Source organism: Rattus norvegicus, chromosome 10 (genome assembly GCF_036323735.1).
Source record: "Rattus norvegicus strain BN/NHsdMcwi chromosome 10, GRCr8, whole genome shotgun sequence".
Taxonomy (NCBI): Eukaryota; Metazoa; Chordata; class Mammalia; order Rodentia; family Muridae; genus Rattus; species Rattus norvegicus.
This window is the reverse complement of record NC_086028.1, coordinates 105,046,450-105,064,478: the sequence shown is the minus strand read 5'-3', so window position 1 is coordinate 105,064,478 and position 18,029 is coordinate 105,046,450. Positions and strand designations below refer to the sequence as shown.

Here is an 18,029-nt window from a genome sequence, read left to right as displayed (position 1 = left end):
ACCCCACCCACTGCCAGCACTCAATGAAGCAGGGGTCTAAGAGCTTAGGCAGGACCCAAGCACTCCCTCTGGTTTGCGGGCATGCAAGAGTGCAGTGCCCAGTCTGCAGTGCTGGTGTGATACCTGCTGACAGCCCACACCTCTCTCCTTCTTTAGGTATGCAGGCCTCCTTCCAAGTCTGAGGCTCCAGGCTCACTCCCACCCCAGCCTTTGCACCTGCTGTCCCCGCTGCCAAGAACTTCCCTCACTTCCTTCTGATGCCACTCGAGGCCCAGCTTCCCATAAAAAAGGCCCTTCCAGGCCTTTCTATTTTAGACTGCAGGCTTCCCGTCTGGGCCCTCCCTCCCCCTTGGGCTGTTTCACTTGTCCGCCCTGATCTATTTTGCAGTCTGGATTTTTTTTGTCTCCCCCATGGTACATGACAAACAGTTCTTGTCTTTCTTGTTCTCTGTTCAGCCCCACCCCTAGGACAGTTGCATAAATATTGCCTGAGTGAATGGATAAAACTGTGTCAGGTTTGCAGACGCTGATCAAGGTGGGAGGATGTTCAGGCCGCTGTCTGGGTGGGAGGACCTTAGGAATTTCCATATGGACAGGTGGGGGTTGCTCCCCCAGGTCACAGGCTAGTCCCCCTGGTGGGGAAAAGTCCACAGCTACTTTGTGGCTCAGGATCACAGAGTCAAACAGCAATACTGTCACCACCTCCTGGGCAGGTTGAACCCTCTGGCCTCAGGCTTCTCACATCTCCACTTAAAAATGCCCCTGCCTCGGGGGCTGGGGATTTAGCTCAGTGGTAGAGCGCTTACCTAGGAAGCGCAAGGCCCTGGGTTCAGTCCCCAGCTCCGAAAAAAAAAGAACCAAAAAAAAAAAAAATGCCCCTGCCTCATGTAGGAAGGCTCATCTCACTGAGGCTTGGGGATAGAAAATAGGTAGCTCAGTGGGACACAAGGGACTGCTCCATGTCATGGGAAAGAGGGGACCCCTAAGTCTCTGCCCTTAAAAACCACGGAGGCTGGGTGGAAAGATGGCTCAGCGGTTAACAGCACTGACTGCTCTTCCAGAGGTCCTGAGTTCCATTCTCCCCGCAACCACATGGTGGCTCACAACCATCTGGAATGAGATCTGGTGCCCTCTGCTGGCCCGCAGGCACACATGTAGGCAGGACACTGTATATTTAATAAATCTTAATACCCACAGAGGCCAGGCGTGGTGGCACAGGCCTGTGGTTCCTGGTACTCAGGAGGCAGAGTGAGGAGGATCGTGAATTCCACACCAACGTAGGCTACGAGAGTGGCGGTGGGGGTTGGAGGGAGCCTTCTTGCCTGCACAAGAGAGTGTGCTAAGTGTGGCAGTGTGACATGGGCACTGGCTTCTGCTGTCCTGCAGGGTTATGGAGTTGACACTGGAGTGCCAGTGGGTTAGGGTTAGGGTTAGGGCTAGGGTTAGGGGTAGAGGGTTAGGGTTGGGGGTTAGGGTTAGGGTTAGGGGTTAGGGTTAGGGTTAGGGTTAGGGGTTAGGGTTAGGGTTAGGGTTCGGGGTAGGATTTCATGTGTTTAGGGTTAGGGTTAGGGTTAAGGGTTAGGGGTTAAAGTTATGGTTATGGTTATGGGTTAGGGGTTAAAGTTAGGGTTTCATGTGGTTGGGTTGACTATGCGGGGCTTTCAGGTGGCAGCTCCAAGGAGCAGCGGACAGTGACCCACTCTTCCCCTTGCTCCGTGGACTTGACTTCCTGCCTTGCCACACTTGCTGCACTGGCACCCAGTGGTGGGCAAGGAGTCGGGTGCCACCACACCCTGCCTGATTAGGCTTCTTCTGGCTGAGCGTTGAGAAACTGTTGTTGGCAATAGGTTGGGTAAAGTCCTGGAATTCTCGTGTCCGTGAGCAGTGAGCATGAAGAGGCACGGCTCTCGGTGTTTGTGACAGGCCAATCCTCTGTGTAACCCTGCCTGGACTCTTCTCCTACCTGCTGCTCTGGGGGCCCTGGTATGTCTGATCTTTCCTCTCCCAGGGAAGTCCACTTGGCCAGTTTGTCCACTCGTGCTAATATGGTGATTCCAAGGCCTACTCAAGCCTTTGTGGGTGGAGAACATTACAAAGTGTGCAATCTTGCCCAGAGTTGCCCTCTGTCTGACCTGGGGGTAGCTTCTGTTCCTTGTCTGTTCTGATCACCACCACCGTAAGCCATACTGTCAAGGTGCTAGCTGCTCTCAGCCTGCCTCGCCCACCTTGAACGTTGCTTCAGGGTGTCAGAAACAGTTTTCCTATTCCTGGAAATGACTCCCACTTGCCATCCTGAGGGTAACTATTGGGGATGTGCTCTGAGGCGTTCAGCGGCAAGAAGTTGGAGTTTCTGCTTTGTGTCTGTAGCTCCTCGAGTCCAAAGAGGTTTTCTTTTCATGGTTTCTGTCTTTCAGGCTTTTGTTGTATTTTGAGACAGGTTATTATGTGTGGTTCTGGCTGGCCTGGGACTCAGTAGTAAGCTGAGAATGGTCTTGAACTTGGAACTCCTGCCTCTGCCCGAAGCACCAGGGATCACAGGGTGCCCTGTGCCACCACACTAAGCATGCTTGGTCGTGTGTGTGTGTGTGTGTGTGTGTGTGTGTGTGTGTGTGCGCGCACGCGCGTGCTTTTGTGTTTGTGTGTGGGCTCCCTCACTCCCAAAGCCCAGGCTGGTCAGGAACTCCTCTTCCTCCTGTTTCAGTCTCCTGAGTGCCAGGGACTACAGGCATGTGCCATCACACCGGGCCTCTGTCTTTAAGGGCGGAGACTTAGGGGTCCCCTCTTTCCCGGGCATGGAGCAGTCCCTTGTGCCCCATTGAACTACTTATTTTCTATTCCCAAGCCTCAGTGAGATGAGCCTTCCTACATGAGGCAGGGGCATTTTAAGTGGAGATGTGAGAAGCCTGAGGCAGAGGGTTCGACCTGCCCAAGAGGTGGTGATGGTCTTGCTGTTTGACTCTGTGATCCTGGCAGAGTGGCTGTGAACTTTTCCTCACCAGGGGGCCTGTGACCTGGGGGAACAGATGGAAATTCCTACAGTCCTCCCACCCAGGCGGGGGACTGAACATCCTTCCATGTGGATCAACATCTGCTTCAGCGGGAACCAGGTGCCAGGCGAAGCTTTATTTCTTCACCCAGACAATATTCCCGCAACTGTTTTAATCTGCCATCACCCCACTTTCCACACCCCGTTTTCCCTCACCCTGCTTACCACACAGGGAAACTCTGTGCCAGCAGCTCCTGCTGCACCCCCTCACTTATTCCTAGCGCAAGGCTCCACAGTCCCCCGTCTTGTGACCCAGAAATTTTGGTAATCCTGACAGCCCCACCCAGCCTAGGCAACTATCAGCTGTGTAAACGTCCATCTGAAATTTCCACAGAATCAGACGGCAGGCACGGCCAACAGCCCTCTCTTCAGAGCTTCAGCATCTCCTTCCCATCTCTGTGCAGCTGGGTCCCCTTTCTCGGTCAAGGATCAGCAGCCGTTCGGGCCCTGCCCCATCTGGAGAGGACGCTGTGGTGATCCCGGTCTGGGAGCCCCCGAAGGTGCCGCAGCCCTTCTCACTTCTTGCTCACTCGCCTTGTCCGTGCTCACACTCACTGCCTCTTCCCTTCACACTCCTTCCCTGGGCGTGACTACGAACACCTCCTCTCAAGTCAGGCCACATTTCCCTCCTGCCACCAAGTGAAACCGGAACCTCAGTAACTCAGTCCACTTCGTCTGTTTCGTTTACATCACAGTAACTATACACAATTATCTCATTTGTTTGTGAGATAATTTTCGTGGGTCTTGCCTTTCTCTGGAATAGACACACAATGAAGGCAATTGATCCTTACCTCTAGCCCAGGACTGGAAATGTTTCCAGTACATAACTGGGGCAGGGCAGCTTACTGTGTACCTGTCTTTGTGTGTGGGACCCCAAGCCTGCAGAAGGCACCAGGAGTCCATGCAGCAAGTTGAAGTCATGGGGTGCTAGGCAGGGTACCTGGGCTCCTGCTAGGTGGGTTTGGGAAATGGTCATGGGTGGGAATGCTAGCAGGAAGCAATCCTTTGGGGACAACTCTTTGGATTCCCTCCTGTCTAATGTTGCCATCCTGACTCCTGGAGCTAGGTTGGCACAGATGGGCTCTTGAGCACACTTTAGCATTGTCCCATTCCCCCCAAATCCCACATGACCTTGCCATGTTCCTGTTCAGCTAGACTATGTCTGTATTCCTCCTCCTCCCCCTGTATGTGAATAGTGAGCAAGCTGGCAGCTGGTTACTTACATTAAGGAGACTGGGAAGCTGACTAGATATACCCATGCCTTTTAAATTAAGCACACCCCCAAATACAAGTGTGTAGTCAATACGATCGATGCTAACGGGAGAGGGTACCGAGACCAAAAATTGTGGGTCTAATCATCTTTGTCACCGGAGACTTCTTCCCTTGAGAGGCCAAGGTGTCTGGGGCTCCAGAGCCCAGGTACTTATAAGCAGGATAAAGCCATTGGAATATAAACTCGAGTTGGACCAATTGTTCCCTTGCTGAAAAAGTAGACTGAGCCTATCTTTCCGTCCGTAAAATAGGTAAGGAAAGACATTCACCAGCACCCTCTGTTTCTAATGGTGGTTGAGATTTATAAGAATCAAATTAGCTGGGTGTGGTGCCACACAACTTTGATCCCAGTACTCTGGAGGCAGAGGCAGGAAGGTCTCTGTGAGTTCAGGGCTGACTGGGTCTACAAAGTGAGTTTCACAGAGAAACTGTGTCTCAAAAAAATTAATCTGTCACTTTAAGCACTGGAATTGTAGATTGCCAAACAGGGCTGTCAGTTGCATGCCTGGGTGTATGTGCACATGCATACAGGTGGTTTTTGAGGTCATAAGAGGGCATCAGGTCCCCTGGAACTGGTTGTAAGTTATGTGAAAGGGGTGCTGGGAACTGAATCTGGGTTCTCTGCAAGACCAGTAAGTGCCCTTAACCACTGAGGCAGCTCTCCAGCCCTTACTGTAGTTCATTTTTATAAAGATATGTCTTCACCTATGCCATCCTGCCTCAAACCTTGGGTGTTTCTGCCTCGGCCACCCAAGTGCTGGGGTCACAGGGTATACACTACCACCTTAGTCTAGATTGTTGCTTTTAAGTAGATACTTTTGCATAAAATACAATGTAACCAAGTTGATCAGATACTTTGAACAGGCAAGTGACAAAGGCATACTATTCATAACTGATTGGATTATAGCTGCTTGCTGATGATAAAGAGAACCAGGGTCTTCAAATTACTTGGGTACTGTAAGAAACTATAGCAAGCCGGGAAGATGGCTCATGGGTTAAGGGAGGGCTGGCTATGCAAGCTTGATGACCTGAGTGAGTTTGATCCTGGAACCCATATAAAGGTAGGAGGGAAGAACATGCTACACAACTGTCCCCCGAACTCCACACCTGCTCTGTAGCATGGGCCTGCCCACTCGCATACACCATGCGAACACACACTAATACATGCGGATACACGCAGACACAATAAACTAAAAAAAGATATGTGAGCAGAGTGGTCCAATAAGAATACAATAACACCTTTCTCTAGTTGTTACATCTGATGAAGTAAAACAGTGAGATGAAACAGCGTTTTAAACAGTAACCACAAGCTATAATTACTCATTTCAACAGACAGTATGAAATGGAGACTTTACATTCTTTTCTTGGGATGTCATTAAAATCCCTGTGTCTTTTACAGCCAAGATTGCAAAACAACCCTTCGAGTCAGGCTTGCAAAAAAACAAAACAAAACAAAAAACGGCATGAGCACGTGGACTAAATCCTCATTGAGTGAGAAGGCATGAGAACTGGAACTTGGCCAACTCTATGCCTTTAGTGCTCTGATTAATACCACATGTATTATATGGTTTATCTGGTCTGGACAAATCCTGATACCAGAGCGGGAGCTGAGCTCTCAAAGAGAAGGCAGTAATAAAGAACTTGTTTTAACATGGGTACATTGCAACCCACAACTTCTCCATGAAAAGATCTGGTTGTAACTAAACTTATCGACATGAGTCTTTCACAGTAGCTTTTAAAGACTTGTTTGAGTATTTGTGTATTTGCGTGTGTGTACACACCACGAGTGTGGCCCCCACAGAGGCTGGAAGCACTGGATCGCCTGGAGCTGGAATATACAGGCTGCGTGAGTCACACGGTCTAAGTGGCTGGAACACAATCAAGGTTCTCTGGAAGAAGAGTAACAGCCCTTAACAGTTTAGTCATCTTTCCTCAAAAGCAGAAAAAAAGAAAGAGGCCACATGCAAATGAAGTTTTGCTAGAACTCGGGTTACGACTCGAAATTACAGGGGTCCTGGGATCCACTCTCACAAACAGAAAGACATGCCCCAAATAGCAAGGCCCTTTTGGAGCCTGCGTTGAAAATCAGGATCCTCCAGAGTGACTGGGGTCACCACGCCGGGTCAGAGGCTCTAAAGGATTCTCGGATGTGATGGCAGCTTGGGCGTCCCCTGCTCTCCCAGGCAAAAACATCTACCCACTCGGTCTCCACCGATTCCTCCCATCCACCACCCCGGGAGAGCAGCTTGATTCTCCCAGGTCGCCACGCTATGGTTGCCATGGCAACGCAGTCAGCAGCGCTGGAGCGCGGAGCCCACAGGACAGTGCCCTCTTCCTTTGCTCTGTACCTTCAGGGACACCTTGGCGTCACTCTTGCTCCTCCCTGAGACCCACATCCCTATCCCAAGTAGGCTGCAGACACCCAGAAGAGACAAGAGTATGCAGAGTCACGGACATCCAGAGACTGCCAGCCCAGTCCCTCGCCGAATCCCGCGGAGCACGGAATATCGCGAGGCTTGGAGCGCTTTGCCTCCCACCCCTCCTGACGCTCTTCCGCGGCGCTGTGTTTGCGTCACTTCCTCCCGACCGGGCCGGCGGCGCGAGCCTTGTTTCCGGTTCCCGCCGCAGCTCGCAGTTGTCTATTAGTGGGGTCGGGATCATGGCGGCCACGGCCACGATGGCGACGTCGGGCTCCGCGCGGAAGCGGCTGCTCAAAGAGGAGGACATGACCAAAGTGGAGTTCGAGACCAGCGAGGAGGTGGACGTGACCCCCACGTTCGACACCATGGGCCTTCGGGAGGACCTGCTGCGCGGCATCTACGCCTACGGTGGGGCGCGGGCCTCGGGGAAGGGGAGGTTGGGGGACGGGCCGCTTCAGACCGGGTGGGGAACGTGCGTCCGAGCTCCAGAGCTCGGGGTTCCCCGGTGCTGCAGTCAGCCAGGCTCCTCCAGTCGCTCGTGTAGCGGATAGCCATGTGTGTGTCCCTGTGAGGTGCCCCGAAGCTTTGATGGGGAAGTCGGGGCTCCAAATCTGGTGCGTTCGTGCCTTGTGGAGTTTAAAGCTTCCTAAGGAAGCGGGAAATACGAAGCAAGGGTGCTTCAAGCGGTGAGAATTGGGAAAACAAGAGAATGAGCGACTGGATAGAGTAGATAGATTGATAACGGTGAGTTAAAAGAGCCGAAAGAGAGCTCCCAGAGGCGTTCAGAATCCCCAGGGGAGAGGGAACAACTGGTCCTGGCTTCTTGAAGCCATTGCCTGACGAGTGCCAGGAACATAAGAAAGAAACCCCTCGTCATGTTTTAAAGGCATGAGTAAAGAATTTGAGATTCACTCCTAAATACAGCGGGGAGCCAGCCACCGCAGAGTTCTGAGCAGAATCGATAGGATCAGGCTTACCGTTTGAAAGTTTATTTTGGTGTCTGGATTTGGAGTTAGAAGAGGAGGCGGGGTGATGGCCGGACCATAGGAGAGATGGGGATGTTATTGTGGAGCTAAAGGATCTGCTGGCAGCAGATGCAGTGCATTCCTGGCTTTTTTGAGTGAATGGTGGGTCATGCTGTTGGTATTTGCTTAGGAGCATTTGAGGGAGGCCGAATGAACTCTTTTTGTTTCTGCTTTCTTTGTTGTTTTGCTTTTTGTTTTGTTTTGTTTTGTTTCTCCATGTACCCCTGGCTGTCCTGTAACTCTTAGTAGACCAAACTGGGCCTCTAACTCAGAGATCCCCTGCCTCTGCCTCCCAGATGCTGGGATTAAAGGTGTGCGTCACCAAGATGTTTAACAACATCTTTTCTTATAAATCCTATCTGCTTATTTGGAAAATACTTGTGTTTTCATTGTTTGTTTTGTTTTAAGACACAGTCTCTCTACCTAGTTCTGGCTGGTCTGGAACTCATTCTGTGAACCAGGTGGCCTGGAATTCACAGAGATCCCCCTGCTCAGCTTCTCCTGCTGGGATTAAGGGAGTGCACAGCCTTGTCCAGTCTTTCATACTGTTCTCCTTGCTAGTAGTGATGGCCCAGCAGGTGGGTGGTCCCTTGATGATGGGCCTTCGTGCAAACAGGAGAGCAGCACAGGGCGTCTCCCCATGCCTGTGCAGGCTCAGTACTCGGGAGACACCACCAGCTGGGGTTTGAGTGCTTGGTAGCAGGAAAGGGCAGCAACTGCAGTGCTTCTGGGTTTGTGCTTTTGCTTGTAGAGCGGGTTTGGTGTGGCTTAGACTGGCCTTGAACTCCTGATGCTCCTGCCTCTGCCCTCCAAGTGTTGGTGTAGTGGGTAGCATCTTGACAGGTAGTCCTGTAGGCTGGTCTGTGAAGATGTGCTCAGCTCTGCCTGTGTTGCCTGGGATTGGCAGGAAGGAGCAAGTGTGTGTTCCCCAGGTAGTTCATGCCGTCACAGTCCTGGGGAGTTACAGTGTTTCCTCTTTGCATTTCTAGGTTTTGAAAAACCTTCTGCGATCCAACAGCGTGCTATCAAGCAGATAATTAAAGGGAGAGATGTCATTGCACAGTAAGTTGTGGGCGCTGAGAGCGAGTTGGGTCCTCGGGGAGAGCTGTGGGGAGCTGAGCCTGCCTTATTTATTTATGCCGACTTGTTTTTGGATGTGTATTCTGGGTCCTATGGAGGTCATTGCACACACTACGCTGATGTAGCCCTAGGTCCTGAATGTAGATCTATGGATTTGTGTAAAGTACTTTTTCATTAGCTTTCTTTTCTTTTTCCTTTGAGACAGGGTTTCTCTGTAGACCAGGCTGGCCTCCAACTCAGAATTCTGGCTGCTATTTGGATTAAAGGTGCATGCTAGGTACAGAGCCCAGGGCCTTCTCTACTACTGAACTATAAATGACCAGTTATCCTTTACATCATACTTCAGACTTTAGGAGCTGGTGCATTAAAGGGAGAGGTCCCCTTTCTGCCTCCTTTGGGAAGTTCTTGTTGGCGTTGCAGTTTCTTAGTTCTGGTGTCCTGGTGTAGAAGCCCCACATCCATTCTGTCTGTAGCAGTTTGTCTCTCTGGGAGCTGTGGAGATCGCTCGCTCTGTTCCCAAGTTCAGTTCTTGGTACCCACACTGAGTGGCTCAGAGCTGCCTATAACTGCAGCCTCAGGTCCAGCATCCTCTTCCCGGCTTTGAAAGAAGTTTCACACATGTTCAGTCACACAGATAAGTAAAGGTGAAAAATAAGAATAAGAAGTGACCTTGTACTTTGGTCTCCCACTGTTGGAGTTAAGATGTTTGGGAGAGTGTGAGATTAATTCATGGAGTTTCTATGTCCTCCTTGTTCTCAGATAACTGCTGGTGTTTCTAAGCCTGCTCTAGCCTGGTGTTTTATTAACAAGCCGTAAAGCTTAAGCTGGCCAGGTTCTGAGACTCTCACCTGACTAGGCTGCTGACACCGGACACATGCCCTGTCACCTGCTGTCTGCTCTGGTCCATGTCTCTCCTCATGGTTTCTCTATACCTTCTCCCTGTGGTTTCCTCACTTCCTCCATTCCCCCTCCCCTCCTCTGGTGTCTGGGCACCCCTGCTTCTCTTCTGTTGAGCTAAACAATGAGCTCCTTCCTGAACCAGTCGGGAGGTGACGGAGTTTACAAAGCACTGAGATGGGTGATACTTCATGAACATAAGTCACCAAGCCTGGCCTGCACTCAGCTCTGCCTGCACAGAACCCAGCATCTGACTAATGCTAGGAACCTTTACAGTGCACAAACCCACCCTCCAACAGGGCAGGAGCAGGGGCTCCTAGTAAGAAGCTGCTGCACATGTCTGCAGCCAGGCCTTTGGAGGGAGCACTGCTGTGGGCTGGGGTCCCTAGAACAGGGGCAGTGTCAGATGCTCTTTCTCTGATAACTACCTTGTGCTTTCTTAAACAGGTCTCAGTCTGGCACAGGCAAGACGGCCACCTTCAGTATTTCAGTCCTTCAGTGCTTGGATATCCAGGTGATTTGCCACTCGCAGCAAATGCTCTTTAATGCCAATGCTGTGTGTACTGAGTGCAGGTTTTAGATGGGGTGTGGTTGACCTTCACAGGAGAGCCCTGACTGTCAGCGCTCTTGCTGGCCTTCAAATTTAGTGTCTCCTGAGGCTGGTTAGGAAAGAGCAGCGAGCTAACCCAAGCTAGTGTTTATAGTAGGTCCCAGTGCTTGTTAGCAAGCCGTGCGAGTGACACTGAGACTGATGGCTGACAGGCTCAGGGCAGGAAGCTGGACTTGGACAGATATCAGGTTCCCTCTCATCCAGAATCTAGTTTTTTTTTTTTTTTTTTTTTAATTTTTCAAAGAGGATTTGAAAGTAGAGATGGGACCGTTTGGGAAGAGATAGGGAAGGGGTAAGAGAATGAGAGTGACTGTGGACATGTCATAGGAAAACCTGTCCATTCCTCTGTACAATCTCATGACATTTCTTTTCTCTAACTCACTAGGTTCGAGAAACCCAAGCTTTGATATTGGCTCCAACAAGAGAGTTAGCAGTGCAGATTCAGAAGGTGAGACAGTCGGAGATGGTGTGCCAGGCTGGTGCCGCCCTGTGACAGTGCTGCTGTCCCCACGTGTGAGGCCCATCAATCCCTGAGCAGCAGTAGAGAGTGCCGCTGTGTTTGCACGTGTCGTTGTATGGAAGGGAGGTGATTTCTGTTTTGCTGGGGGTCCACACGGCGATGGAGCGGGTGAAGGTGCTGTGGCTCACACCTGAGTGCACCTCCCAGAATCCTTGTAAAGGTGGAGGGAACGCTGACCCCCGCTGTCCTCCCACCCACACTTTCCTTCTTCGTTTTTGGTTTTGACAACACAAGAAGCAGGAACCGAGCTGTGTGTGCCTGGCAACCTGTTGTCTGACTCGCTGGTGGTTCTTACCTGGTCTCTGCTCTCCTGGTGTAGCCATGGTCCTAGGAATGTGGCACAGCGGTACTTGGCTCTGCCGAAGTACACAAGGCCCTGGTTCCTTCCTCACAGGAAAATGAAGTTCATTTTAATCAAATAATGACTTTCCTTCTAGTCTTGGAGGGATATGTATTGGGATGTTAATACGGTATGATTATCAACTGTGATTTTTCCCACACTTGGTTTGCACCCCTTCAGTATCAGGAAACCCTAAATTGAATTTCCTTTTGACAGAGGAAAGAGCTTAAGTGAGTGAGTGGTAGGTGGTGTCTCCCATTAAAGTAGAGATGACCCTTGAGATGTGTCTGACTGCGGGCCTCTCATGGAAACCTATTTTGCTTCAGGGTCTGCTTGCTTTGGGGGATTACATGAACGTGCAGTGCCATGCCTGCATTGGTGGCACCAATGTCGGGGAGGACATCCGGAAGCTGGACTATGGGCAGCATGTTGTGGCGGGCACACCAGGACGAGTCTTTGGTGAGTGCTTCTCTTGTTGAGACCTGGGCTGTGGGTGGTGTTTATGAGGTGTGCTCAAAGGACGTGGCAGTTCAGTTGTATACACCACATGGTGGGACAGCTTCTGAGGGCTCTGGGGACCAGTGGGAGTGGCTAGCTCTTTCCTTAGACCCACATGTGATTCTTTCAAAATCTAATTGCCAGATATGATCCGCCGTAGAAGTTTAAGGACACGGGCAATCAAGATGTTGGTTTTGGATGAAGCTGATGAAATGTTGAACAAAGGTAAGGGGACCAGAATTTTCTAGTAACATACTGTTAGGTGTGTGTGACAGTCCTTACTTTTTGCAGAAGCAGTGTGTCTTGTGGGTTTTTTTTTTTTTTTAATTATTTATTGGTTTTATGAGTATGAGTACACTGTCGCTGTCTTCAGACACACCAGAAGAGGGCATCAGATCCCATCACAGATGGTTGTGAGCCACCATGTGGTTGCTGGGAATTGAACTCAGGACCTCTGGAAGAGCAGTCGTGCTCTTAACCGCTGAGCCATCTCTCCAGCCCGTCTTGTGGGGTTTTGAACCTGAAACTTTTATTGTAATGTTTTTGTGGTTTTGTTAATGTTTTTGAGACCAGTCCTAGCTGGGGTGACAGTGTCTTCTTATTGTCTGGTTTGGCACTGCACATGGCCTGGGTCAGGGTTCAGGTGTTCACATGCGCACCTGTGAACTCGCTCTGACCACCGACTTCTCTGAAGTCCCTCTGTGTGGCTCTCAGTGACAGCCTGAAAGCCAACGCCGAGCTCACCACATCTGCTGCAGGTTTCAAGGAGCAGATCTATGACGTGTACAGGTACTTGCCACCAGCCACTCAGGTTGTTCTCATCAGCGCCACGCTGCCCCATGAGATCCTGGAGATGACCAACAAGTTCATGACCGACCCCATCCGCATCTTGGTGAAGCGGTAAGGATGCATCCCTTCATTCCCTGGGTGGAAGCCAGGTTTAATGATCTCTACCCTCTTCCATTTCTAAGCCTGAGCTGTGTGCTCCGTGGGGTTCTGTGGTCTGCGGAGGGAGAGGAACCCAAGGGACCGAGAACTGGAAAGGTCTAAAGCCAGCTGGGTAGAGGAGGGCTGGGGGCTCAGCGTGGCCCTGTCCCTCGGATTCTGGGTTGGAGAGTGACGTGAGCTCTGTTCTCAGTGATGAGTTGACTCTGGAAGGCATCAAACAGTTCTTCGTGGCCGTGGAAAGAGAGGAATGGAAGTTCGACACTCTCTGTGATCTCTACGACACGCTGACCATCACCCAGGCTGTCATCTTCTGCAACACCAAGAGGAAGGTGCGCTGCTCTGCACTGTGTCGGTCTTGGGGAGCTGCAGGCTGGGTGTCCTGTCTGTCAGAGGCCCAGGGTGTGGCTTGGGCTTGGGTTCCTGTTAATTCAGCTGTGGCCGGTGCGTTAGATGGAAACGCTGAGATTTGGCAGTGGGGGAACTGCTGGGGCCTCTGAGCAGGGAGGTCACAGAAGGTCTGCGTCTAGGACAGAAGGGGGTTACCGACACGGGTCTTATGTCATCATTTGGATGCCTTTGGTTTAAGCTGGGTTGAAGTGGTGTCTGCTGGCAGAGTCTGCGAGAGTTGGTGGGGGAGTTTCCTCTGCGACTCTGTAAATCTGCTGTTGAGAGCTGCCATTGTACAGGTCTCTGGATGGGTGGATGAGCACCTCTTTTGTTCTGATCTGTAGGTTGACTGGCTGACAGAGAAAATGAGAGAAGCCAATTTCACAGTGTCGTCCATGCACGGAGACATGCCCCAGAAAGAGCGTGAGTCCATCATGAAGGAGTTCCGGTCAGGTGCCAGGTAGGCCTTGCAGCTTTGGCTCCTGTGGGAGGACGGATGGCACTGCCCTCAGGGCCCAGGTGCAGGGGCTGATGCTGCTCTCTGAGAGGACGCTGTCCCGTGCGGGCTGTTGGGTTGGTGGTGAACCGCTGCTAGCATTGGTTTATTGTATTCACGCTAGTTTCTGTTCAACTTCTGGTGATCAGGTATTGGATCGGCAGTCACAGTGCTCAGAGAACAGGCCTCGAGAGTCTGTCTTTGATTCAGGCCTGTTGTGATTCCCTGGGGACACACTTGGCGTGTGTGTGTGTGTGTGTGTGTGTGTGTGTCTGTCTGTCCTTCAACAAGAGATGCCCAGCTAGACTGGAGCTGATAGCCTGTGATAGCCCTCTGCTTGCTGGGATCCCTCCCTCTCATAGTCAGTTCTCTGTGACTGAGTAGGTGAGGCGCCCGTCCTATGTTTCCCTGTGGCTGTAGGGTTGAATGTGCTGTGTAGAGTGTGTGGAGGTCGGGGACCAATGTGGAATGCAGCTCTCTCTTCACCATGTTGGTCCCAGGGATTGAACTTGGGCTGTCAGGCTTGGCATTAAGCTCCCTGACTAAGTAAACGACTGAGCCAGGTCACTGGCCTGTCTTCTGATGCTGGCTGTATCCGTCCTCACCTTGGATATGGGTGTGCAGTTACAGTTTTTCTTTGGAGACTTGAACCTGCCCTTGGTGTCCTGAAGCCTGGCTGACAACTTTTGCCTGTGAGCCTGGGCAGGGCTCATCCTTCTGCTTTTTTTTTTTTTTTTTTTAAATAATGTTTCTCAGAGAAGTCAGAATTGAGTTTGGTTTGTCAGCACTCTGATGATTGTTCTCTCCCTCTCTGGTTTTGGTTTGGTTTGGTGTTAGGGTGCTTGTCTGCTTGGCTTTGTGTTTCCCTGTGTAGCCGTGGCTGTCCTGGAACACCATCCATAGACCAGGCTTGAACTCGGAGATCCACCTGCTCTGCCTCCTGGGTGCTGGCATTAAAGGCTCGAGCTGCCGCCACCACCTGCGTTTCTGTTTGGTTTTAGAGTTTGAGACAGGTGCTCGCTTCGGCAGCACATATACTAAAATTGGAACGATATAGAGTTTGAGACAGGGTTTGTCTGTGCAGTTCAGGGTTTATGATCTCCTGTCTCCACTGGAGTATAGGAGTCACAGAAGTGGACCATTCAGAGCAGTTTATTACATGTATGTACTGATCTTAGAAGTGAATTTTCCCTCTGTTTTTCTTTCCTTTGTTTTTTTGTTTGTTTTTTGTGTGTGGTTTTTCAAGACAGGGTTTCTCTGTGTAACAGACCCCTGACTATCCTGTACTGGATAGTCTGCTGTTTGTAGACTAGGCTGTCCTCAAACTCACAAAGATCTGCCTGCCTCTGTTTCCCGAATGTTGGGATTAAAGACGTGTGCTACCATGTCTGACTTAATTTTTTATTTTTTTAAACTATTTTCCTTCTCTTTAATGTATTTTAAAAATTTTATGTTATTTAGTACCTACCTGGAGATGCTAGCATCTGTTATCAGAGCTACGTTCCTGTCTTTGCAGACGGTACAAGGACCTAGATTTGTTTCATGCCTGTTAAACCATGTGTGCTTTCTCTCTCTCTCTCTCTCTCTCTCTCTCTCTCACACACACACACACACACACACACTTCAGTGCTGGAGATTAACGTATGTTTTAGTTTGCAGTGTCATTGTGCTTTATAGGGTAGGGTTTATTTATTTAGATTTATACATGTTTAACCTGCCTTTCTTCATCTCTGAATCTGAGACATGTTCAAGTTAGTTTGGGTCTGAGGATGAGCGTCCTGCTTCAATCTGTCTGGAAGTGTTTCCTTCACCTCAGAGTGTCAAGGAGAGGTGAAGGGGATGCTGCTACGATGACCCACCATGCCCAGTAGTTACCTTCTGCCTCGATGAGGTGAGGGTCTGCCAGCTGTTGGCCCCTCATTCTGAGGCCTCAGTTCCCAATCCAGTTGCTCTTTTAAGCAGCTCCTGCCTGTAGGCTTCTCTGCTTTTCTTCTGGTTTTGGTTTCAGCAGTTGGTCTCGGCTGACTCTAGGTGAAACCTTTTGTGTCCTTTTGCCATCTGTGACCATTTGGAGCCCTGACCTGCTTGTCTCACACTGCTCTGGCCTTTTCCCTTCCTCCTGGGTCGGTTGCGATGCTACACAAAGTCAGGGAAGTAGGTGCTCACGCATGCGTACCTCTGGAGACTTCTGGGATTCTCCTTCCCCTAACTTGCAGTGGAAACAGGAGTCCAGCTCCTTTCTAGTAACCGTGGCAGTAGGGGAAGCAAGCAGGTGGTTTCTAGCTCACTGTCAGTGTGACACCATTTCAGGAGTGTAACCGTCTTGTGTTCTTACACTGCTTTCTAGCCCCGTATCCTTGCACACCTAGCGTGTCTGTTAGGACCAGGCATGTTTCAGATGGGTGGCATCATCATGACTGTGTCCTCTGTGGCAGTTGACACCACTTGCTCAGAGCATCTGCTATAGTGTGGGAGGGGTATGGGTTGAAATGGGGTCATCAGTAGTAGGCTCCTGTTCTTAATGGGGTTTTTGCTAAGCAGACGTCGTGTTTTCCTGGAGGTACTGTCTTTAAACAAATGAACTCTAAAAGACCCTCAGCTGTGGTCTTGTCAGCCCACGTCTGATTGCAGCAGGTTTTCCAGTGGCCTGCAGGTGACGTGAGCACTGGTGTGCTGCTCACACTGCAGAGGCCGCTCTGCTCACACTGCAGAGGCCGCTCTGCTCCCTCTCACCTTTGCCTTTTATTCTGCAGCCGAGTGCTCATCTCCACAGATGTCTGGGCGCGGGGCCTCGATGTCCCTCAGGTGTCCCTCATCATTAACTATGACCTGCCCAACAACAGAGAACTGTACATTCACAGGTGTGTGCTTCCTTCCCTTGCTCACACCCTGGACCCTCGTGTGTGTGACTGCTTACTAACACCTATATTTTAATCAAAAGAATCGGGAGATCAGGTCGATATGGACGCAAAGGTGTGGCCATCAATTTTGTGAAGAATGATGACATCCGCATCCTCAGGGACATTGAGCAGTACTACTCCACCCAGATAGATGAGATGCCTATGAATGGCAAGTTGTTGGCTGTACTGGTGGCTGTGGGTGGGGCTCCCTTACTAGGGTTAGGGAGGTGACATATTAACAAGTGTCTGTCTTCCCCTTCAGTGGCTGACCTCATCTGAAGCTGGTGCTGGTACACCAAGGGCCTGTTTGGAGCTCCTCTTTGGACATGGAAGCTTCTATTTAATGGGGTTTATATGAACTGTCTTCTCATAGCCCTCAGGAGGACCCTCGGCCTCTGCCATCTTTTCTAATGCACGTGTAAATAATCCAATGCGCTAAATCTTTTACATTAAACATGGAAATTTTCCCACGACTTAGAGTGCAGAGTTCTTGTGTCACCAGCTTTCCTGGTCTGGTCATGAACAGACCACTTCTTTCCCTACCTTCACATGTGCAGGATCTAGTTTAAGACGTGAAACAGCCCGGCAACAGAGTCCATAGAAGAAGTCAGGAGAAAGTAGTGACTACAGGCTGGGCAAAGGTCTCGACTTGAAGATGGTGGAGAAGGAGCTTGGATGCGGACTGCATCCACAGAGGACAGAGTAGCAAAGGGAAGCACAAACTGGGAGTGGGGAGGTGCATGTGACAGGGCCATGGAGTTTATGAGTTACCTGGTGAACCTGATCCTGCAATGGCACTCAGCCAAGCCTTGGGGATGGAGAGGTCACCCTGGAGTTTATGCACTCACATCCGGTGAGGGTTGGAGCTTTGGCTGCATGAGATTAGGGGACGGTACCAGGTAAGACATGCTGAGGAGACCAGGCTGAGGAGAGGGAGGAAGACCTGGAGGAGCCTTGAAGATGAGGGTTGACCTCAGTCAGCAGGGGACAACACTTAAACCATAGCTGATTCTGCCAACAGCCCGTGAGCAGAACAGACAACAGCCTCTAACACCCTGACTTCAGCCAAGTTTGTGTTTTGGACCCGTAGAACTGTGGCAGAGTTCATCTGTGTGATTTAAAGCCACTAATGCTGTCGTAATGAGTTGTGCCACTGATAGTAAGTCAGCATTGTATAAAAACAGCTCAGCCAGTTGTAGTTTCCTCTTAGGTGTCTGTCATTGCTGCGTAACTTGGGGAGACCCTATAAACCTTGTGTTTAAGGAGCTTCTGGAACCTTAATGAGCCTCCCTCTCAGAAGTGTCAGAATGAGAAAAATGGGAAACCGGCAGAACAGTCAAGAACAGTCATCGATGACATGGATGAGTCAGTTGCTAACTGACACACAGATGGACCCTGTCATTCTAGAAGGTGTGAACTGAACAACAACAGCCTTTGACTGGTTTCTCTGACAGGTTAAAGTGGCTGTGTATTTCTCCTGTCCCAAACTTGATCTGACCCTCTAGCTAGGAAAAGGGACACTGATACTAAGTCATGTAACAGCTGGGAGGGGACAGGACTGTGCAAAGGCCCCTTGCTGCCTTCAGCCAC

The 18,029-nt window shown here is 50.5% G+C and overlaps 1 protein-coding gene and 1 long non-coding RNA gene across 2 annotated transcripts; one reads left to right on the top strand and one right to left on the bottom strand.

The window, feature by feature from the left end:
- Window positions 1–5,521: 5,521 nt before the first annotated feature.
- Window positions 5,522–6,848, bottom strand: LOC108352165 (uncharacterized). Its single transcript, XR_001840348.2, has 2 exons — window positions 6,667–6,848; window positions 5,522–6,207 (listed from the first exon to the last, which is right to left on the bottom strand). It is a non-coding gene; the product is annotated as an uncharacterized LOC108352165 (long non-coding RNA).
- A 69-nt stretch (window positions 6,849–6,917) lies between these two features.
- On the top strand, window positions 6,918–16,912 carry Eif4a3 (eukaryotic translation initiation factor 4A3). The gene is made up of 12 exons (NM_001100158.2): window positions 6,918–7,146; window positions 8,753–8,825; window positions 10,188–10,254; window positions 10,736–10,798; window positions 11,537–11,669; window positions 11,853–11,933; window positions 12,467–12,608; window positions 12,847–12,985; window positions 13,388–13,503; window positions 16,293–16,400; window positions 16,481–16,608; window positions 16,702–16,912. Exons 1-12 carry the CDS (start codon window positions 6,978–6,980, stop codon window positions 16,716–16,718), a joined length of 1,236 nt encoding a protein of 411 aa, NP_001093628.1. The 5' UTR covers window positions 6,918–6,977; the 3' UTR covers window positions 16,719–16,912.
- The last annotated feature ends 1,117 nt before the right edge of the window (window positions 16,913–18,029 follow it).

What these genes read in the sequence shown, in the direction of transcription:
- Eif4a3 (NM_001100158.2), top strand. Translation starts at nt 6,978, where the DNA reads ATGGCGGCCACGGCCACGATGGCGACGTCGGGCTCCGCGCGGAAGCGG. An exon ending in GGGAGAGATGTCATTGCACA is followed by an intron (nt 8,826 to 10,187) that starts GTAAGTTGTGGG and finishes TTTCTTAAACAG; the next exon opens with GTCTCAGTCTGGCACAGGCA. An exon ending in AGAGAACTGTACATTCACAG is followed by an intron (nt 16,401 to 16,480) that starts GTGTGTGCTTCC and finishes TTTAATCAAAAG; the next exon opens with AATCGGGAGATCAGGTCGAT.